This window comes from Saccoglossus kowalevskii, chromosome 4 (assembly GCF_978046115.1).
Source record: "Saccoglossus kowalevskii chromosome 4, keSacKowa6.1, whole genome shotgun sequence".
NCBI lineage: Eukaryota > Metazoa > Hemichordata > Enteropneusta > Harrimaniidae > Saccoglossus > Saccoglossus kowalevskii.
Genome location: NC_140644.1, coordinates 30,843,085 through 30,866,924, shown reverse-complemented (window position 1 = coordinate 30,866,924; position 23,840 = coordinate 30,843,085). Strand labels below are relative to the sequence as shown.

The 23,840-nt window shown below is 36.0% G+C and overlaps 1 protein-coding gene across 4 annotated transcripts in view; it reads right to left on the bottom strand.

The window, feature by feature from the left end:
- LOC100370569 (uncharacterized) overlaps positions 1-21,893 on the bottom strand; it is a 34,814-nt gene extending 12,921 nt beyond the window's left edge. The window contains exons 1-12 of one of the 4 annotated variants that reach the window (XM_085498056.1): positions 21,519-21,893; positions 18,398-18,505; positions 13,917-14,024; positions 10,485-10,631; positions 9,727-9,827; positions 8,365-8,665; positions 7,997-8,061; positions 7,403-7,572; positions 6,383-6,461; positions 4,077-4,194; positions 3,425-3,564; positions 689-2,526 (exon numbers count right to left, since the gene is read on the bottom strand). In XM_085498056.1, coding sequence (XP_085354182.1) covers positions 689-2,526; positions 3,425-3,564; positions 4,077-4,194; positions 6,383-6,461; positions 7,403-7,572; positions 7,997-8,061; positions 8,365-8,665; positions 9,727-9,827; positions 10,485-10,631; positions 13,917-14,024; positions 18,398-18,505; positions 21,519-21,695 — 3,352 coding nt within the window. In that variant the 5' untranslated portion in view covers positions 21,696-21,893. The remainder of the gene's footprint in view (positions 1-688; positions 2,527-3,424; positions 3,565-4,076; positions 4,195-6,382; positions 6,462-7,402; positions 7,573-7,996; positions 8,062-8,364; positions 8,666-9,726; positions 9,828-10,484; positions 10,632-13,916; positions 14,025-18,397; positions 18,506-21,518) is intronic. The other 3 variants (XM_085498057.1, XM_085498058.1, XM_085498059.1) reach the window with 3 other exon arrangements.
- Between the last annotated feature and the right edge of the window lie 1,947 nt (positions 21,894-23,840).

The following is a 23,840-nucleotide window of genomic DNA, read 5'->3' as shown; positions in this document are numbered from 1 at the left end:
TGTACCAACCACCGAAAAGTGATGATGCTATAACACTACTCCCACATAATAACTAACACAGCTACAACCCAATACAGTGACATTTGCAACCATGGATAGCTTGCCCATGCATGAAATACAATGTAGAAACATATACGTAACTATAGAAACATGCATACATGAACTTAATTACATGACAAGATGTATGCAATCGTCACAACTGACAGTGATCTCATTTCCTTCATAAGACTGATTTGTTCTGACATTGCACTGTGTAATGTCACTATATCATACATATTGAAATGAAATGCAGAAATGACTACTGATAATGGTAGTATACAAAATTTCTGCATTGAATTATTGGCTTAAAAAACCTTCTAGAAACGTGATGTTTTCGCATAATGAGCATGAGATCAAATCTGTCCCAACTGAGTATGAATATTGCATACCTTGATATACCATCCCCAACAGTATTGGACCAACCCACGGGACTGGGAAATGACAGTACTATTACAGAGAAGCAGAGTTTCCATATACAACCAAATAAAACAATGTTCTTACATTTGATCAAAATTTAATTTCAAAAATAGACAATGAGTTATTTTCAAGGAAATGCTGGCTTCAGTAAAAGTACAATTGTGGAGACCCAACTAGTTATAAATGATAGTTCAAACTCAGGGGGAAGGTGATATTGAACTATGCATTTTACCTTGGCCATGAGTGTATGTACCTGGGGCTGGTCCTGTAATAATGGCGTCTCTTGATAAGAAGTTTGGATGGTGCTTCGGTAGACCGTTTGGATCTCTTGTCAGATCAACAAGAGTGATACTCTGGTAACCAGCAGCTATATTGGCACCAGGTGACATTGCTACGCTGGCACCTCCTAAGAGTCCACTGGCTGAAGTTGAGTGCAGTCCCTGCAAGGACTGGGTGGTAGGCAATGAGCCCTGAGATACCGGAGACGTCTGCAGCAGTCTTGGCGGTAGATTCCTACTAACTAGCCCCTCATTGTAATTGGGTGCAACAGACGAAGGTGGAGATCGCCGAGATGCCAACATGTTGGCCATTGTTTGTTTCACATTAGGTACGGTGCGTGTCGTACTAGACATTGTTTGTTTCACAGTAGAAACATTGTGTTTTGCACTTGGCATTGTCTGTTTTACAGTTGGCATTGTCTGTTTTGCACTTGGCATTGTCTGTTTTGCACTTGGCATTGTCTGTTTCGCACTTGACACAGTCTGAATCATACTTGGCATTGCCCGTTTCATACTGGCCACTGTCTGTACCATGCCTGGCATTGTTTGTTTCAAACTAGCTGCAGAGAGCTTCATACTGGCCATTGTCTGTTTTGATGGCTTTGTAACATTCCCACTGAAGACAGCTGCTGTGGGCACCGAATGTTTAACTGTAGATACCGACTGCATTCCAGGATATGTATTGTTTTGTTTCTCCATCATAGAATATACATGTCTCGGCGACACCTGAGAGTGAGTTTTCGTGGTCATCGTCATAGGCATACACACAGTATTGTTCTTCAGTTCCTTTTTAATCATCGGCATAATTGATGTAATTGGTGACTTCTTTATTTGTTGAGCAGATGTCATGATGCTGCTGTTTACTGCATTAGTAATAGCTGATGAGTAGGAGGAGACGAGACAAGTTGAAGACGTTGTGAACAGAGTTCTGCTGGCAGCCGATGGAGATATCAATTTGGCGGGAATCCTGACTGATGCACTCTTCATTTCCCCTTGAGATGAATTTGATTGTGCTGATGTGTTCACATTATGGGAGTTAACAGGAGAATATCTTGGCACTGGGATGCTTGGTTCCTGAGGTGACTTCATAGTAGCCTGAGTTGTCAATGCTTTCATTAAGGCTTCTCTGTTATGATTTGTAGAGATTGGTATTGGAGAAATGCGCACTTGCGGATTTTGTTTTGAGGAGAACGATGACATAAATGAAATCTTCTCTCTATTAACGTCAGTTTTGCCGCCACTAACTGAATCAGCTGCTGCAGAAAGAATGGCTGAAGATGAGAAAGAACTTGACCCGCCAATGACTTTCTCAAACATTGCTTGGAAACTTGAATCTTGGTGAAATGTAGGACTCGTTAGTTTTCGAGCAACACTTGGATTGCTGCTCTCCTTTTTACAGGCAAATTCTTTCTTTAGCAGTGTAGGAACAGGTTTCTCCTTTTTAACACTATCTAAACCGATTCCACCAGCAATGCCGAAAACACCAGCATTTACATGTGTGGTAGTGTTCATAGTTGTGGTTGCAGTCGACAATAAATTTTCAAACCTCTTGGCAGCTCCATCGTCACTTTCTTGCGACTCTTCATTTGTATTCAACGATTTATTGTCAGCGTAATCTAATATTGTGAAGGCATTGGATTCGGGAATAGGATTGCTCGTATCTGAGGTTGCATCTCCGGGTTTCTTGACTACGGTGACCACTTTTTTGGGAGGGCGCCCAGGCGGTCGAGAAACTTTAGGAATGCTCAACGTTATGGGGGCATGGGCAGCACGACTCTCTTTGAAAAGCATTCTATAAGAGAAATAAGAGAGTAGAGTTATTGTCAGCTGATATAGCTATTATGTATAGATGAAAATGAAATTTTTCACCAAAAATGATAAAAATATTCACTAAAATTAGGCAATACAACATATGGTCACAAAATGCTCAAAACTGATGGAGGTCCACCCAAGGTGACCGCATATAAAATATCATATCCAATTCGGCTAACCATTTCCAAGAAGAAGTTGAAGCCATTTGTAGCATTAGAGAATTGAAGGCATTGTCACAAAATAAACAAATCTGACTAAGGTCTATCCAATTGTTTATATATTAAGGCAATCAGGCACTTTTTACCAAAAATTTCAAAAAAAATTCATCAAAATTAGTTATGAAGCTATCATTACAAAGGTAGATATATACCAAGTATCAAAGCAAGCAGACTTGCTGTGTTAATTGAAAGTTGAAAATGGAAAGTTGATGCCGCCTGATGATAGATAATCAGATATATGATCAGCTGTGCTGCTGTGTCAACTAATTATGTAATAATGACAACTTCCCATCTTAAGTGTTTTAAGAACAGAAAATGCAGTTCTACGTTCTTGAAGAGTTTTTTTTCTAACTTACTGTATTCCAAGAAAATACAACATCATATCTGCTTAATTTGCATATTAAAATGGCTGCCATACAACATGACATCATATCTGCTCAATTTGCATAATAACATGGCTGCCATACAACATGACATCATATCTGCTTAATTTGCATATTAACATGGCTGCCATACAACATGACATCATATCTGCTTAATTTGTATATTAACATGGCTTGATATCAGTGTTACTTGATATTAGTATCTGGTTACTGATACATTGCATCCAGTGACTACAATAACTCATTGTTTTGAAGGTTTTGCAGTTAAGATGTCTACCTTGTCTGTATCCAACCTTGCGGCCAGAATGACTTTACTTCAGCTTCAAGAAAGGCTTTGAGGTAGTCTTCAGCCGACTGGGATCTCGTCTTGGACATTTCATAGGTTTTCACTTTAATTGCCACAACGTCGCATAACAACTGCCTGTATGTTATAATTGGATTGGATTAAAATGTTCATTACATATCATTGAATAATGCGAGAATAACACAAATTGCCAAGATTGAAGTTCATATCAAGATTATTGGAGAAAATCTTACACAGACAATGTGAATTGTTGGTAACTGCCACTTCAATACTATCAAGGCAATAAACAGTAACAGATGGTAGTGTATTTTGTACATTGAATCAAAGCATCAAACACTTAAATTATTTTGTATGTATATACCACAAATCACAACAAACAGGGAAAGAAAGCCGTCTAAAGTGTCGCACACCACCCTGTAGGATTCTCCCAATCATGTGATGACCACAACTCACAATGAAGAGTGCAGATCGATAAAACCAAACACAGTGGTGTGATATAGCATACGATTTATATGTCTCAAATCCGATTCTCCGATTGGTGCAAGTGCAGACCAATCAAAACAACTAAACACTGCACTGCACAAAAACCATGTGTCACATGGCAGTTTGCGTAGACAAATAATACTGGCCTGATTTTATCTGTCCAGTGGAATTTCTTTCTGGGTGCTATGCTTCTCTTTCCTCCTTTGTCTTCATCTTCATCACTTGTCAGCCTATCTTCTCTCATCTTATCTTCCATTATTCTGAGAATGCATTGAATAGTAATCAGTCTCACAAATCTAGCACTGCTATTCCTTAAAAAGCTGTATCATCACTTGTAAGGTGTAACCCAACATTGACTCATTCCAGGTGTAACCCAACATTGACTCATTCCAGGTGTAACCCAACATTGACTTATTCCAGGTGTAACCCAACATTGACTCATTCCAGGTGTAACCCAGCATTGACTCATTCCAGGTGTAACCCAGCTTTGACTCATTCCAGGTGTAACCCAACATTGACTCATTCCAGGTGTAACCCAACATTGACTCATTCCAGGTGTAACCCAACATTGACTCATTCCAGGTGTAACCCAACATTGACTCATTCCAGGTGTAACCCAACATTGACTTATTCCAGGTGTAAACTAACATTGACTCATTCCAGGTGTAACCTAACATTGACTCATTCCAGGTTATTGACATCACATTCAAACACTTTCTTTGTTTATGTAGGATGCAGAAGCATCCTAACACTACAGAAATAGAATCCTGTCCCTGGACACGAATGTTCACATATTTTGGGCTATAATCTCTCATTAAAAAAAACAGTCAAGTTTTTGGAAAACAAAATAATGGTAAATTTTTCAGAGTAAAAGTTGTGTTATACACAGTTGCATCGCAAATTAAAAATCAAACAAAATTACACACTTTCCTGCATTTCACAGCAAAAAGAAGGTAAAAAACAAGCTCATCAATCAGCATTATGTATTATGACAAGAAGAAACAAAATAGCAGGATGCTTATAGAAGGCCTTCAAACAGCGATAAGTTGTCAACATGGAAAATCACGCCTCTCTAAAGGTTTTCAGTGTTCAGTCTATTTACTTGATCTCTGCTGATTATTTATTAATTTATTTTAGGCCTGATAAGTCGTTTGCTGTATTGAATAGATGTGTTGATAATATATGTATTATATTTTCAATACATGTATTGAATTATTTATAATTATTTATAAATCTCTAATTTAAGTATTATTTTTTCTAAAATTTTGATCTTTCCTGACACATAAATTAGAGTCTAACTCAGGTTTTCCGTGGCAAATCTCTTCCATGTCTTGTTTGCAATGAAGTTGCTGAACTGTAATTGACATATTCAAATGAGCTGTGGTAATTTTAACAAGTTGGTTCCATTGAGTATTCTGATTAGTTAATTGGCAATTCAAACAGAAAAAAACAAAATGATGTGAATCAAGACATCATAATGTCCAACAAGCAGCCAGTCGGCTGAGATAGCTCTGCTGTTAGCAATGCACATCGCAATTAAAGAACAGAAGACATCATTAGAAAATGAACAATATGTATAGTATCAAAGCAACAGGATTCAAAAATATCACTTTTCACCAAAAATAATTATCAAAATTAGATAATTGAAGATATCATGTAGTACCTATATATGTAATATAAAAGCAATCAGACTTGCGGTTTTCAACAAGAAGTCGAAAATATCACTTTTTACTAAAAATTAAAAAAATATTCACTAAAATTAGAGAATTAAAGATATCATTACAAAATGAACAAATCTGAGAGAGGTCCACATGTAGTACATATATATGTAATATCAAAGCAATTGGACTTGCGGTTTTTAACAAGAAGTCAAAAATATCACTTTTTACCAAACATGACAAAAATATTCACCAAAATTAGAGAATTGAAGATATCATCATGAAATGAACAAATCTGAGAGAGGTCTACCCAAGATACATATACACCAAGTATTAAAGCATTCAGGCTTGTAGTTTTCAAGAAAAAGTAAAACATTGACACGAACGACGGATGCCGACGGACAATCACTCATATGATAAGCTCCGCTCGACAAAGTCGACAGCGGAGCTAATAAATGTACTAAATTTGAACAAAATTGGTCTACACACAACTGTGAACCAGTTCCGGAATGGCAGCACAATGCTTGATTTTGAAGCATTTTTAGTACAAAGATGGCCATCTTGAATCTGATTTTAAAACAAGTGGACATGCATATGTCACCCAACATATGTGATGTATTTGTGAAGTTTGAATGTGATTGAACCAGACAGGTCTGAGATGAAGGTCAAAACATAAGTCATCGTTTTGGAACTGTGTCCGAATTGGGACTAAAAATTACATCTGATTGAAGGGCTCAGTAAAAATCTCAAGCCTTGACAACAGTTGTTGCTAGGGACATTGTCAACTTACTTGTCATACTTATTTTTAGCTGCTTGTTGGCATTCTTCCTGGAATCTGTCCAGTTGCTCTGGCATTGTTTGTCCAACAGCTATAAAAACAAAAACATGGAAAGGTCACTGTACTATCTGATATGAGATTTCAATTTATCTGTTTGATTGCTTCTAATATGGTTACATAAACCTGTACTGTTTCCCTTGTCATTCCAAAATTTTTAATGAGTCCATAATTTCAAATTGTGAAAAAATTGGAAAACAATTTTACACCTCATTTTTAGGTTATCAACACAGTATTTTCTAGGTAGACAGAGACAGCTGCAACATAAAAATTGTGGTTGTTACCCAGAACTGTCGTCATAACAACAATAAATGATATTTTGACTTTTGAAACTGCTTTATTTGAAATATGAAATATTTTCAGACATTTCATTTGACACATTACACACTACTCATATTTATTAAGATCGGACACTAACCATAACAATGACCATTCATTTGAAAAACGTCAAGGTCAACTATACAAGAATTCATAATGGTCAGCTAAATGGCGGCTATTATTAAAGAGAATGTTTCACTGAATTTCAAATCACAATGAAGTCAAAACAATTGGACCACATTTAATTTGAGATTAGTCTGAACAACAGCTGTTGCCTTGGAAATATATCAATAATATCATATATCCTGTTTTCATAGACACGCAATTGTTGCTATTTCCATGTTACAGAACTACAGAGTTGTAACAGATTTATTAACAGTTTTACCTTTCAGTATAATTAAAGAGAGAAAAGCCTATTATTAACATTGACAGAACCAAATTAGGAATGAGATGGGGCGGATATTGTCAATACAAGTGATTGCAAAAATGTTTTTTCATGCTTTCCCTACATAGTGAACCCAGTTTCTCACAAAAAGGCCAAAATCTCAGAACTTTAAATACTATTTTGAAAATAGAAGAGTCCAAAATAATATGACAAAGCCCATTGGTCTAAGGAAAATAACAAATTTTTCGCAAAAACGACAATAAGTGAAATACCTTCTTTTAGTTTCTGTAACGGTTCTTTCAATATTCTGTCTTGCTCATTCAGTCTGAGTTTCTTGGCTCGTTTCAGAAGTGTTTCTTTAGAACAGGGTAAATGTGACGCAAGGTGACCATAGACAGACGACCTTGATCCGCAGGATAACTCCCGTGCTTGGCTCTCAATTCTGCAACGAGAAAAAAACAAATATCATTACGCCATCTGATAACTCTTTGGGACATCGCATACGTTATGAAGTATGCATGATAAAATTAAGCAGTGATGACACACGAACTGTCAACTACACTGAACCTTGCAAGTAATCAATAACTGTCAGCAATACTAATGTATATATATCTGTGTTAAAAATACAGACCAGGTTGAAATAACAAAATTCTGAACAATAGATCATAAAACCTATCAAGAAAACACGCGAGAATGTTCAGTGTCATGGATGTTAAACTTGTTCTGCAGTTAGGACATCATCTTAATTTAAGTTTACCACGGTATTATAAATAACTCCTAACTCCTAATAATGTGCTATGATTGTAATTGTTCCTGAAAACCATTACAGCAGTGAGTAATTCAAAAAATATTAAAATGTAACATACTGTAATAGAGTTCTGTTGACATCAGGCGTGAAAAACCTGCACTTCCCATCTGCAGACATGGCAGCCTGTTGAGAGAAATAGACAAGTTATAAGACATGTACACGTATCATTGCACCTGATATTGCATACATACTGTACGTATCACTTAATATTCTGTTGAAATTCAACAACAGTCATCCACTCTGTTTTCACTTTGTAATAATCAATAGATTGCTGATACACCTATAGTTGTGTGAAAGTTGGTGAGATATTAGTTTCATAAAGAGCAACATGCAGTTCATAGGACATGGACACAACTTCTCTTGCAAAAAACACGTACCACTTACTATACTTGTTACTAAATAAGATGCAAGAAAAAAACATCTCACCGATTTCAGCTTATCAATATTGCTTTCTAATTGGTTTGATAATCCAGAGGGGAGTTTTGGAACAGCCTCAACATTTTCACTGTTGGTGTTCCCATCACTATCACTCCCTGCAGTTGTATTATTCTCTGAGGTGGTGGCCGCTGCCATGGCTTCTTGCACAACAGCGTTGATACTGTTGACGATGTTTCTATGCATATCTTCACTAAGTTCTTGATCACCATCACTGCTATTGGCTTTAGCCGACTGTTGTTTCTGTAGTAACTCGGCAACAGTGGGAGTTGTGCCCTTTTTAATCCTTGTGCTGTAGTTCAAACATATTTAAAGATTATAGTGTGCAGTACGGTGTACCATCTAAAATATATTCTACAATGTTTTCACAAAATGATTTTTTTTTAATTTTCTGTAATTGATTATAAAAGATAAGACAAGTTTACAACACCAATGAATTGCATCACAACTGCTGAGAATAGGGCACCCTTGAAACAGGCACAGTAAAATGAAGCCATGCCATACAATGTATGCTGAGAATCGGGCACCCTTAAAACAGGCACAGTAAAATGAAGCCATGCCATACAATGTATGCTGAGAACAGGGCACCCTTGAAACAGGCACAGTAAAATGAAGCCATGCCATACAATGTATGCCGAGAATAGGGCACCCTTAAAACAGGCACAGTAAAATGAAGCCATGCCATACAATGTATGCTGAGAATCGGGCACCCTTAAAACAGGCACAGTAAAATGAAGCCATGCCATACAATGTATGCTGAGAACAGGGCACCCTTGAAACAGGCACAGTAAAATGAAGCCATGCCATACAATGTATGCCGAGAATAGGGCACCCTTAAAACAGGCACGGTAAAATGAAGCCATGCCATACAATGTATGCTGAGAACAGGGCACCCTTGAAACAGGCACAGTAAAATGAAGCCATGCCATACAATGTATGCCGAGAATAGGGCATCCTTAAAACAGGCACAGTAAAATGAAGCCATGCCATACAATGTCTGCTGAGAAAAGGGCACCCTTGAAACAGGCACAGTAAAATGAAGCCATGCCATGTCAATAAATTCAAGTGTGAGCCATTGCAAATTTCATCTCATCAAATGTAATATGCATTACAGATCGCATGGGACCCACAACAAATGTGGTGTTATAAATGATCTGCTTCTAATTCATGATACTGTAAATTGTTTGAATTTTTTGACAGAAACACGAAATTTTGTAGTAGTGAAAAATTCTTCCTCCTCCAAATGCCATTAATATCATTGAATCAATGAGTGCTGCATGGTAGAATGACTAATACAATTTGTGTTGATGAAACAAAGCTAATGTTTACAGACACTCCATAAAAACTCCATACCCATTTTTCATCAACTGCTTCCTGGGCTTTTTAAACGGATCTTTGTCTTTGTTTTTTCTCTTCCTTTCTTTCTCAAGTCCATCACTGCTCTTCCTTTTTTTCTGCAATAAAGTAACCTTTCATTTGTTGTATTTTTAAACAATCTATAAAATTTGGTAATCTAAATGAATTGATATTTACACAGCACATTTTCTTTTGCTGGTCTGAAAACACTTTGTTTAAACTGGGGTTTCTCAATAATAATATACTTCAATAATTGATGTTGAATGTCTTAATAAGTACGATTTTGTACTATTCAGTCAATGAAACAAGTGTATACATGAGGCACAAATTTCGGTCCCAAATACGAGTGAATTGCATAACTCAGTCGTACAAAGTTTGTTTAGTGGTGAGAACAACCTTTCAAAATCGGTAAGAGTAGTTAAATTCCCAAATAACTTCTGTATTTCTTAATTTTATAATATGATGAATGACTGATAGTAAAATCTGTAAATTAAAGATAAATATGCCAATTTTGGGTCATGTCACAAGTTGTGTAACTTCAAGAATACTGATTGATAAGTGTTAACAGTTTATTAACCCGCTACACACAAAAGTATAATTGACTCGATAAAATTTTCAGACCAAGGAAAGAGGAACAATAATATTTACAAGGTTACCACCAAAGCATTGTGGGTACTAAGTAGGGAAGAAGCAAAATGAATTTTCCCCAAATCATGAATATAGCAAATGATATTTATTCTTGTAAAAAACAATACCTTAAAAGCTTTCTTTTTTTTGTTTGGATCTTGGAAGTCATTGTCACTGTCCTCAGAACTGGATACCGGTCTGAACTCCAGTTGACCGGAATTAATGTAAAAACCTCCAAATTTTGTGGTCAACTCAGCTGGTACAAGTTCATCATACTGAGGGTGAAAATAGACATACAAACAATTGGTAAATATTAATGAGATAAACGTATGTAAAAATTATTATAGCAGGTGTAACCATACAGTACAGTTCTCGCGGAAGCTTTGGCTTTTGTGGCTTCATTGTCGCATACGCATGGCTTCATTGTCGCCTCAGCATCGCATCATTGTGGCATCAGCTTCGCGTCATTGAAAATTGAAGCTGTGTTCGCCTCTCTTATTTTGTGGCATCAGCGTGGCCTCAGCTTCGCAGTCTCATGGCATCAACATGGCATCAGCTTCAAAGTATTGTGACATGAGTATGACCTCATTATTTTCACATGGAAAGGCAGTAGAGAAAAAACACATGTACAGAAGTTCGATATGTAATCGATTTGAAATTCAAAGCGGTAAGGGGAATAAAATAATATGACCAAGAGTATAAAATCACATTTTAAAAAGATATCTTGTTTAATTATTTAATGTTGCGAGTACTGGGTACCAAAAACAATGTGAAGTACATTGCAATCTGCAAGGTGACGAGTGTCATATTGACTGCAAGAAAAAACGTGATAAATTTAAATCACACGATGCAATCGTCCGGATACAACACAATTTGCTATACGAAATGAAACTGTTCTTGTTATATTACCTTATTTTCGTTCATTTTATTTGCTGGTAAGAGGACATATTCAGATTCCTCATTTTGGTGGTATTTTTCTATGTTTCGTTTAGTTTTAGCCAAGTCCGATCCCATGCCCGGACTACTAATACATGCAAAACACGCGAACGCCGCCTGGCGTTGTCGCCTGCCATTTTGATACAAAGTTCCAAAACAAGTGCGTACATTTCCAACTATGATTGGATGGTTGTGGTGGCCTCGGTCTGGTAAAATTTTACATCCAATTTTCAAAATTAAGTCACAATCAGTGACATGACCTTGATCTATACGTACTTTAAAAGTATTCTCACAAAAAAATATTTTCGAATAAAACGAGCCACAGGCCTGGTAAAAAATCGAATAGCACTTGACGTGCAGAAATAATTTATTGGGCTTCAGAAAAAAAGTGTTCATTTAGTTTTAGCCGTAAATATTTGGTGACCAGTCGAACAATTGAAACTCATTATACACATGGAAGTCATTCGATACTGAATATCATCGACCCCAATCTGGTTTACCTTATTTCCCAACTTCCAAAACTGATTTGTATCTCAGCCCAGTTTTTCTTTTTTTGAACTGAGGTCAAATCCCAGCCGTTTGTCAAAATATACCGATGTTTTTCAGTGAATGATTGTGAAGCCTGTCACAGCACAGTTAATCGACGCCGGAGATTGGACAGTACGACGACCCTTCAATTAGCGTCAAATATGCTTTGTTACAACATCATTGATTGGCTGAAAGTCACCTGATCGGAGCACGACCTGGGTCACAGAACCATATTTGTCCGTATAGTAATCAACGGGACTTTGCGAGAGAACCACACCCACATTTTCAACAAATGTCGAAAAACTCGTGAATTTTATGGATTTGAATAAAATAAAGCTAGCGATTGGTAAGACTGGTTAATAATATATCCCCCGATGCTCTTAGAATTTTTTAAATTTTATTTCAAGGCGAGAAATGGATAATTGAAGTTCCATCGATTTCAAGGCGACTGTTTCACCGCGACAACTCTACGCTGTGTTGTAGTTTCACAAGGTAAAAACAATATATATAATAAATAGTACATGTTTAATTATTTGGTTTTACAGCCCGCAAATTACGGGACATGATCCCCATGAATTACGATAAATAAATGCTGATTGTGTTGAATAATGGACGTCGGGACCGTTTGGAGAAACCAACGGGGATCGATATTCCAAACAAATTATTGAGACACGGTTGGTAGACATTTCAAACAAATGAAATTATTAACGAAAGACGAGATTTTTCCAGATATTTACAAACATACTGTCACAACAAATATATGCAAAATTGACAAATACACAAAGAGATATTAGGTTTTATTTTAGCCTTAGAAATATTTTCTTTCACTCCATGTGTGGGACTTCTATTTAGCTCCATGGTCCTTCGGCTTGTGTTCTCCTTGGGGGAAATAACAATAATTTTACAAATCGTAAACTCAGGAAAAGAAACCCGGACAACCATGTCGTACTTCTGTTGAAATATATTTTGTAGCAGTGCGACACGTCAGAATATTGTTCAAAATAAAATAGTCAATCCCAGCCAAATCTAGGTCAAAGGGTCAGATTGCGTGCATATAATTATAGATAGTTAAAACAAAAAGTATTTGACGGTTGTTTAATATCTATGCATGGTTACTAAACTAGTAACTAAACTAGTAACCGTGATCTATGAAAACTAGAAAATTGTTAGTAGTCCGAATTTTTGCACAGTCGAAAATAAAGCGGAAATTCAACAAGCGGTCGCAAAAGCGAGCGATTGAAAAGCGGAAGCGGGCGAGAGGTTGGGCGAAATGAGTTCTGTACTTCTTTGTTTGATGAAGCGATGCTGATGCCACATTGTCGCCATAATGAGGCCACAATGAAGCGAAGCGATAACCGCCTAACTTTTTAATGTCGCGACATTGAAGCAATGCTGAAGCCATAACAATGCCATAATGATGCGATGCTGAAGCGAAGGTGAAGCTGAAGTGAAGCCAAAGCTTCCGCGAGAACTGTACTGTATTTCAGGGGTAATCATATTTCAGGGATAATCATATTTCAGGTACAATCATATTTCAGGGGTAATCATATTTCTTGCATCTACATGATGCCAGTAAAAAATCTGATGAATTAATACAATATGCACTAATGCCTTTCATTGCTTGGTGTCATGGTTGGTGTCATGGTTGGTGTTACTAGTACACATGTAATACAAGCAAGATTAATCTAGAATCAAGTTGGATAATTGTCAAACCTCCCAACAGCACACAACTAGCCCCAGGTAGTCATAGATACATAATACTTTTCTATTTCATTCAAACACAAATCAAGATTACATTCACACTTTTCTACTAATTCCCCCTTTATTCAATTTCCTTCTTCTATTTTTACTTTAAATTGTTACTTTTCTATCAGTTGGTACAACGATACGGCTACACACCTTTGACACAGACAAACCAGTACAGCTTTTGTACAACTATTCCCTGTTAAGTTATGAACCTCAATGTAGTGTGTAAACCAAGTTCCAATTCAAAATGACCATCAAGTCACTGTTACCCCAATTGGTACCGCAATGATGAGACTTTTTACAAATCTAAATATATTAGATGTACATGGAGCAAAAGAATTTGTACTTACAGCTTGGGAGTTGTCGATAAAAACATCAGATTCATCGTATCCCCATGATGCATCAATTAAATCTTCTATTCGGTCTCGTTTTCGCTTCTTTTTTCCAGTTTTCGGCCCCTGATAAAAATAATTATATATTGTAAGAAAATGCATTTTTGGGGTCTTGTAATTTTACATACCAAGTAGAAAACCTGGTTTGAATGCTCTGGCACAAGTCAAAAATAGTTTGTGTTCACTTTATGGACCCACCCATCCTGGGAATGTACCAAGTTTAGTTATGTCCATCCAAGTTAACAAGAATTCATAAAAAAACAGATTCCATATAAACTTAAAAAATCCTCGTTTCCATCTAAAAAACTATATTTTACTGCACTCTGGAAAGGAGTGTTGTTTCACTGATGACCTCTTGGCCTACCTCATTCTGAGGTCAATGGCACAATATCCTACTTGATTTACATTGGAGTATAATGCATTCTTAATGTCTGACTATGAAATGTGGTAACAAATGCAAGACATGGCCATTGGGTCTATTGAATCATAGGCACTAGATTCAATGAATTCAATGACTGAACAGATATGAAAAAGAAAAATGAGAAAAAAGAAAAATAATTTTTTTTATATATACTTCTGTTTACCGTCAAATTCATTGATTCCAGTGCCAGTTCCAGTCTTTTGAATAAATTTTTAATTTTTTCCTTGCACGTTACATTTTCACCTTAATAGTTCTTTTAATAGAGAATTATTCAAACTATATTTTGCTATTTGCTAGTATTCACTGCAAAATACAATATTTTAGCTAGAATTGATTTTCACTGAAAAGACATTTTGGGTGTTTTGTTTGTATTTATTGAACGTAAAATATATAAAAAAGGTATATTCGCTGGTTTTTATTTTCACTGAACCAACCCTTCAGCAAAAATAGTAAAAATAAATTCCAAGTGAAATGAAGTATTCTACAGTATTCTTCAAATTCTAAAGAATGAATCATATCGTACCTTCGGCACCGGTGAGTACTGACGGAAAAAAAAATTGTATTGGTTCACAATATTTCTTCAAACCTTATTTTTCTTACATTATAACAACAAAATTGTTCACAATATTTCTTCAAACCTTATTTTTCTTACATTATAACAACAAAATTGATGCATGTACATTTAATTAACGCAGAAATAAATCTCCTAAGGGTGTGATTTCCACATCGTGATTTCGGCTCATTTACATTTATGGTCTTGTTTTTGTCTGAACGCAACAACAATAATCCCTCTTGCTAACACCTTTTTTTGGTATTTGCTGTAAAGCAGTCTGAATGAAGCTAGTGTAATTAAAACCCAGTGAATAATTAATGCATTTACAGTATTTAGTGCTACTATTTTAGGGAGCACTGCATCCACAATTTTATTGCAAGTTACCGGCAATTAATATTTATTTGTGTCGTGTGAATAAAATATCACGATTACCTAACATATTTCACGTACTGCTACGTAGTTCTAAGTTCATATTTTCACCAAATATAACAATATGTCAATAAACGAGTCCAAGTACTGATATAAACTTGTATCTGATTCGCCAACAAAACCATTATCCAAGTAAGGCCTTTCCTGGTTGGCCAGTTGGTCAGGTTTTCAGCCAATCTAGTAAGTCACTTGTTAAATTGACTGTAATGATATTTTATCCCCAATGCATCATTATTTGTGCCTGTTGCATGTAGAGCAGTACAGGTCTGCACTACTGAAGGTCATTGCAAAATATACACACATTAGTGCTAATTTGTGTTCTGCACAGACTAGAGACAAAAAGACAACCACAATTTCTGCCAATTTTCACTGCTCTTTCCAATTTGGAAATCTTAAAATTAGATTTTACATTTTTTTTTTTAACTACTGAACCAATTTGGGTGATTTGGACATAGATTTAAACAGCCACATTGAGAAGTGACATTTAAGTATGTAACTATAAATCTAAGTAATAAAGGTGCATAGGTGATCAGGTTACCATGGTTATGGTCATATATTGTGAAAGCAGCCAGCTGTGAGACAAGACAGACCAGATAGAAGGTTAAGTTACTGCAGTTAACGAGAATAAGAAGCTATGAAAACAAACTGAAGAAAACTTACTTAAATTATTACAGGAGATTATTTCATATATTTTATTAATTAATACTAATTAATGGTGTTTGATGTCAGTCAAGTTTGTTTTCACATTTGTATTTGCTGTAATGTGTTAAATTACAGTAGAATAGCATGCACTGTCCACAGAGTTGCATCCTTGGAACCAATGACTGAACACCTCGGTCCACAGAGTTGCATTCTTGGAACTAATGACTGAACGCCTAGGTCCACAGAGTTGCATCCTGGGAACCAATGACTGAACGCCTCGGTCCACAGAGTTGCATCCTGTGAACCAATGACTGAACGCCTAGGTCCACAGAGTTGCATCCTGGGAACCAATGACTGAACGCCTAGGTCCACAGAGTTGCATCCTGGGAACCAATGACTGAACGCCTCGGTCCACAGAGTTGCATCCTGTGAACCAATGACTGAACACTTCGGTCCACAGAGTTGCATCCTTGGAATCAATGACTGAACGCCTCGGTCCACAGAGTTGCATCCTGGGAACCAATGACTGAATGCCTCGGTCCACAGAGTTGCATCCTTGGAACCAATGACTGAACGCCTCGGTCCACAGAGTTGCATCCTGTGAACCAATGACTGAACACCTCGGTCCACAGAGTTGCATCTTTAGAACCAATGACTGAACGCCTCGGTCCACAGAGTTGCATCCTGGGAACCAATGACTGAACGCCTCGGTCCACAGAGTTGCATCCTGGGAACCAATGACTGAACGCCTCGGTCCACAGAGCTGCATCATTGGAACCAATGACTGAACGCCTAGGTCCACAGAGTTGCATCCTGGGAACCAATGACTGAACGCCTAGGTCCACAGAGTTGCATCCTGTGAACCAATGATTGAACACTTCGGTCCACAGAGTTGCATCCTTGGAACCAATGACTGAATGCCTCGGTCCACAGAGTTGCATCCTTGGAACCAATGACTGAACGTCTCGGTCCACAGAGTTGCATTCTGGGAACCAATGACTGAACGCCTCGGTCCACAGAGCTGCATCATTGGAACCAATGACTGAACGCCTAGGTCCACAGAGTTGCATCCTGGGAACCAATGACTGAACGCCTCGGTCCACAGAGTTGCATCCTTGGAACCAATGACTGAACGCCTGCCAAGATAAAGGCTCATACAATTTGCAAATTTTTACGCATTTTTCTTTAAAAATTGTGGCCCAAATGTACATATTTTGTTATTGCCTACAGATTGAAAATATTATGCAGGAATTTATTTTGTGACAAGTGACAGGCGTTGAAGCTGATATTTACATAATTGACATTTTGCTATACATCTAAATGTATTATTTTTCACATTTTAACATTACAGAAGTGTGTATTCTTGAATAAAAAAAATTATATTATAATATAACATAACTACTGCCATATCTATCTGTTGAAAGTTTCATTTTATTAGTGACAGTCTATAAGAGAACGTCAAAGATAAGGTATAATGAAAAACAAAATGGCCTATACAGATATAGATACAGACCTGATCAGTTTTGATCCATGCATGTTAATGTCCTAATTTTTGCATTATAAATAATCTATTTTCAGCTTTTTCAGTGATAGTTCAAGTAATTGTCATATTTTAATGAACCTTGGTACATAGATGCTCTAGGACAATGTACAAACCTGATTAGTTTTGGGTCAAAATCTGTTCATAATAATTATCCAATTTTGCATAATAATTAATCTATTTTTTACTTCTCCACTGATGTTTCAAGTAATCATCACATTTTAATGAACCTTAGTACATAGATAGTCCAGGACAATGCACCTTATTAGTTTGGGGTAAAAATCTGTTCATATTAATTATCTAATTTACATAATAATTAGTTAGTTTTTAGTTTTCTATTGATCCATTTGTAATCAAGGGCAATCGGTTTGTATGACTGTGATCACACTATTTTGACACCAACAATTTGTCAATGGTACTTGTTACTGTTATTTGCTAAAACTTGTTACTGTATCAGAAGAGCATATCAATACATAAAAGACCCACAATGTTTGTTTGGGTTAAATGTTAAGGACACTAAGTGATTGGTTAAAATTGCATCCCCTAACAAATATACACACCATCTAATGCTGAGACTGAGGATGACTAATGAGAAATTAGCGGCAGAATATGAAGATATGCTCCTTAATTTAGTTAGATTTATAAACATTAGACAATCCCTGAGTTGGGAGACTTTGTCAGTTACATTCACGGTAGTTGCAAGTTGGAGCAAGCATATTTATTTCTATACTAAGTCTACAATTACTATATGATACAAACTAGCTATGTACCACATGGTGCATATATTAGGTACCTTGAGGATAAATTTGTCAAAATTGTAGAAATGAACGATGGGTAAATACAAAGTAACTTACATATTTTGCTTCAAATCTTCGTGCAATGGCTTGTAAACCTTCTATGTCTTCTTCATCACAGTCCATAAACACTGTATCAGGGTTATTCTTCCCATTTATCGCTTTATTCTACCACAATAAGTAAAAGAATACACTTGTTAAACAAAATCACTGTAAACCATTAAAACGTACACTGCTGAAAAATCCAGTTAAATCTTCATTGTTTTAATATTTTGTGCATTTCCCAGACTCTTAATTTATTCATGATAATCTCTTGCGAACTTAAAAGCTGCTAACAGTACCTCATTTACATGTAGTGTCACCTTACTTCTAAGTTAAATGTAGTGCCCCTAACTTCTGATTTACATGTAGTGCCCCTAACTTCTAATTTAAATGTAGTGCCCCTAACTTCTGATTTACATGTAGTGCCCCCTAACTTCTGATTTACATGTAGTGCCCCTAACTTCTAATTTAAATGTAGTGCCCCTAACTTCTGATTTACATGTAGTGCCCCCTAACTTCTGATTTACATGTAGTGCCCCTAACTTCTAATTTAAATGTAGTGCCCCTAACTTCTAATTTACATGTAGTGCCCCCTAACTTCTGATTTACATGTAGTGCCCCTAACTTCTAATTTAAATGTAGTGCCCCTAACTTCTGATTTACATGTAGTGTCCCCTAACTTCTGATTTACATGTAGTGTCCCCTAACTTCTGATTTATGAGTAAGGTCCCCCCAATTTCTGATGTACATTTATAGGGTCCCCCAGGTTATAATTTATATGTGTGGTTTCCTACTAATTTATATGCAAGATCCTCTAACATCTCATTTACAAGTAAGTAGGGTCCTCCAACTTTTTATTTAATAAAAACATATTGGAGAAGGGGGGTTCGGAATTTGTTTTCCACCTCATCTAAGAGATGCTTATGTCAATAAAAAAAAATATTCTCTTGAATAGCAATTATAAAAGAGTTTTTTTGAGTTCAACCATTTGAAATGTAGACCCATCTACCGTGTTCCGCTTGCAAAATAACCATTGCATTCCAGCCACAGTAATAATACCTATATTATGTGCACTTGATTTGACTTCAGTTTTTTCCCCACTGAATTCTAAATCCCAAAAGTCTATTTGCTCCATATTTAATCTGGAAAATGACATTAGCCATCAACATCAAGATAGATTGACGCAGCCTCTCATTTCTGAACACTTTGCAATGGATGAGAAGGAGTTTTCACACAAATTATCTGATCATACCATATTTCATGTACTGATTATAGTTCAAAATAGTTAATTTGATTTGTTTTTATTTCCAACAATTTGTTTTCCTTGGCACATTCTCGTTCTATCTGTAGGTTTCAAAATGTTATTTTGGTCTTAATTTGGAAGCGCCGAGTCATAACTAAGGAAAAATGGCTAAAAATAAATGCATGCCTTTCACTAAAATGGATATGATGAGATTATGTTTTATTCCAACATCAAATAATAAATTCTCCCATTTTGCGAAAATATCAAGTCTAACATTAATTTGTGAAGTCACATCAATGAACCTTAGCAGAGGCTAAATTCAACGATATGTTGGCCCAAAAAGTATACCATACAGAATACATAGAACTGATATTATAGTATAGTATAACAGATAAAAGAGGTGGTTACAATGCTCGTCTATAACACAGCTTAAAACATTTGCTGGTTCTTGCTGCATGCATTATGATTGGATGATGAGGTGTCTGGTGAATAAACTCCACCATTTTGAATAATCTTACTAAGAATTATAATTTTAACAATGTTTGAAACCTCAAATCGTGCCAAACTTCCTGCACTATATAGACCCTGCATAATCATTGCACTTCTGTGTTGTGTAATTAAAGATGGTCAGACTACTACTAACACCTAGTATACACTGAAACCAATGAATCATAACAAGGTTTAATTAAGATAAAAACATTAAAAAAAAAAAATAATTGATTAAAAAAGATTTGCTAATCAAAATTAATTAAGACATTCTTAACAATATAAGCATGGCAGAGTCAATGTCACATTTCAATGTGAAAAATTTGCCCTAATTATGTTTTACTTAGTTTTAAAGTAAAATAAGTAAAGATTATGAGTTACCATAGCAACATCACTAGTACCATCTGTTCTTATATATCAATCAACAAAAACAATTACGAAAAAACAGAGCATTTATATAATGTGTAATGTCACTGAGTATACTAAAATAAATGACAAAATCAAAGAAATTCACAATATTTTGTCATAGAAACAAAGAACAAACTAAACTCACTAAAACCAGTGAAAAAAATAATATATGTAATGAATTAAAAATAAGACAATTAAAAACCTACTGCACGCACAGCGATAAAACAACAATAATAATAATAATAGAGAAATTATTGCATTTGTTCACCCAAGATATACATGTCGAGTCTGATGCTGATTAATTAACGCGAGAAAACATTATCTAGTGTTATTTTTAAAATTTACTTCGATTATTATTATTATATATATATAATTTTATTGTCTTGTTGTTGTTGATATATAAGCTTTCAGTTCAACTTTTCGAGCATCTGTCGAAAAATGGCAATCACCGATACACGCATTTGCCACCACGGTGACACTACCTCGCAACGAACGTGCACATCGAGATGCTCCGCCATTGACTAGGCACATGTCGTCAATTAATCAATCTTAGATTCAATCCGAAATAAAGCGAGTCCCACTATCAAAATGTTTTATTAAAACGCCACAGAGTTTCTTTTAACAAAAGAAAAAAGTTGGACACTATAAGAAGTTTGACGGCACTGGCGCAAAGTCTAGGCTCACAGAACATCAGAATCCATCATGGCGTCCACATTTGTAAACTGAATATAGAGTCAGTTTGCACACGAAACCCTCGCTAACAATACACGATTTAGAAAGGGTTGAAAAAAGCTTAGTTTGACTGCCAATTGCCCCCATTTTATCGTTTTTTACACGCAATCCAACAGAGCCGAAACTCGAAAATGACATGCCGATATTGAGCTGCCAAAAACTGTGTAATAAAGTCGACAAGAAGGGATACAAATGTGCTTTAAAAAGAGTGAAAAATGTCCATTTTTTATCGTGTATATTTAGTGAAAATTAGAGACGTCAAGGTCTTACCAGGGCGTTTTTCAGCAAGTCCGCATATGAAAACTCCGGACAGGTTCCAGGATTGGACTCTGTCAAAGTTACGTTAAAACGCAGCGTTGGTTCTGTCCTCTTCTCCTTTTCTTTCTTTGGCGGTTCCCAGGCAGATGTCGGTATAATTCTCCTAGGTTCAGCCATGGCTGATATCATACGTGTCCTCTCGATTTCGAGGTTTTATCGTAGTATTCCCCATACAGTCATGTAACTGTGAAAACAGTCGCCATCTTGACCTTACTCAGGCAAATCACGCATGCGCTACCGTCCCACACAAACGTAACGCGCGCCTCGTTGTTGATATCGGAAGTGTTGTGGTTTCCATGTGTGGGCCATGTGTCGTAAAATCGGCTCGTTCCTTCCAAATCCAGGAAGTGTTGTCTAGATGACGTAAACAACAATAGACGATGGAAAACATGAAACAACACTCGAATTTTCTCTGGAAATATCGCTCGTAAACAACAGTAGACAATGGTGATACGGAAAACAAGAGACACTCTTGTTTTTCTTCGGAAATATGCCATTTTATTAGTCTCGCAAAATATAATGTTAACAATTTTATTATTATTAAACTGATTATCAATTAGCTAAATAATGATCTATTATTGTACAAGGATGCGAGTTATTTTCACAAAGACAGAATTTCAACACATGTCGATATGCAATTGTGTGTGTGCGTTGGGGGGGGGGGTAATTTTATGAAATGGACATATCCTCGAAATTGACAAAGGCGACTCCCGACGGTGACCGCCGTACATTTCATTTTATGTCAAAATTCAAAACTCTTTCTTCCTGGGCTTGTTTAAAAAATGTTCAGTCTCTCCGAAAAATACAAATTATTGATGTAAGAAAAAACAAATTCTTGTCGGATTAAAAGATGTAGTAATTAAATCCCAAGCAACCGCGTGTAAACGCAAGAGTATGGAAGCCGGTCTACAATTTTGAGTTCAGTATTTAAAAGTCACGTTTACTCGTGTTTAAACAGGAATTACTTTACGCCATAGAACTTTAAGCAACAGCCCGAAAAAAGACCGTAAAGCGAAAAAACTATAAAAAAAACTGTAATTTTAAATTAACATTATAACAAAATACAAGTCGCGATTTTTCCAGTCTAGCCTTTCCCGGGAAGGATATATACATGTATTTGCATTACTCACTATAGAGACGAAATTCCCCTATTTACTTGTAAGGATTTTAGTGTTCAATATTCCTGCTATTTTTGTTTTGTTTTTTATAGCTATGATAATTAATATAACTGAATCAATGGAGGTTCCACATGTCAATCATGGTTACTAAAAAACTAACCGTGATCACAGTATCAATATAATTGATATAATTGAGGAACAGAGCAGTTTTTCCCTATTGAGTATTGTAGTATATTCTTGGTTGTAGTTCAAGTTTTTGCCGGCTGACAAAGCAATCTACAAAGAACATGCTAATGGTTAAATATTTGATATACTCGCATTATTTGGCACTTTTGTACACACTCCTGTAGTTCTAACAAAAGTTTGCATATTTTTACAATAGCACGCTATTTATATAGCCGACTTTCCCAGAAGTCGAAGATATGGCATGCGTGCGCATGCGAAATTGGGGTGTAACGTTAACTTGCACGCGTGATATTGTGCTTCTTGATGTACCAATTGAGGCAACAAAAATAAAATAATTTTCTATCGACTATCAGTAAACTGACATGTTTGTATTTTCCGCCACGACAAAGCAGGAATATTTTTGCACCCGATTATTGCTACTTCCGGGAAATTGGTCTATACGTTGATAAGACAACGCCCTCTACCCAGCACAATTCAATTAAAATCACTTTCGTTTTTTAATAGAGATGTCATGATAAAAAAAACATTCAATCATAAATGCCCAAACTGTTACACCACGCTACAATTTCTGCATACCTTAATAGCGGTTATATAAATTATAATGGCTATGTAGGAAAAAAACTAAAGGGTCTGGGTGTACATCTCACAAGTCTTAATGAAAACTTTCACATCAAATATAAATTTTTTAATTTGGTCCATCTTTGATTGCCAAACTTGCATGCAATTTACGACACCCTATACTGAAAACTCTAACACAATCGAATACATTTGACTGCTTCGTGATGTTCGGCTATTGGTAAGACGGATATCTTGCAAATACTGTGTTTGTTGTACAACAGTACAAATAATACTTGACATGTACAACTTTGATATTCACTGGATTTTAATTTGGCCATTTTCACTGATAAGTGAAAGCCGTTAAATAAAATCCATGAGAACATGTACAGGTACAAAATTACTTGTGATTTCA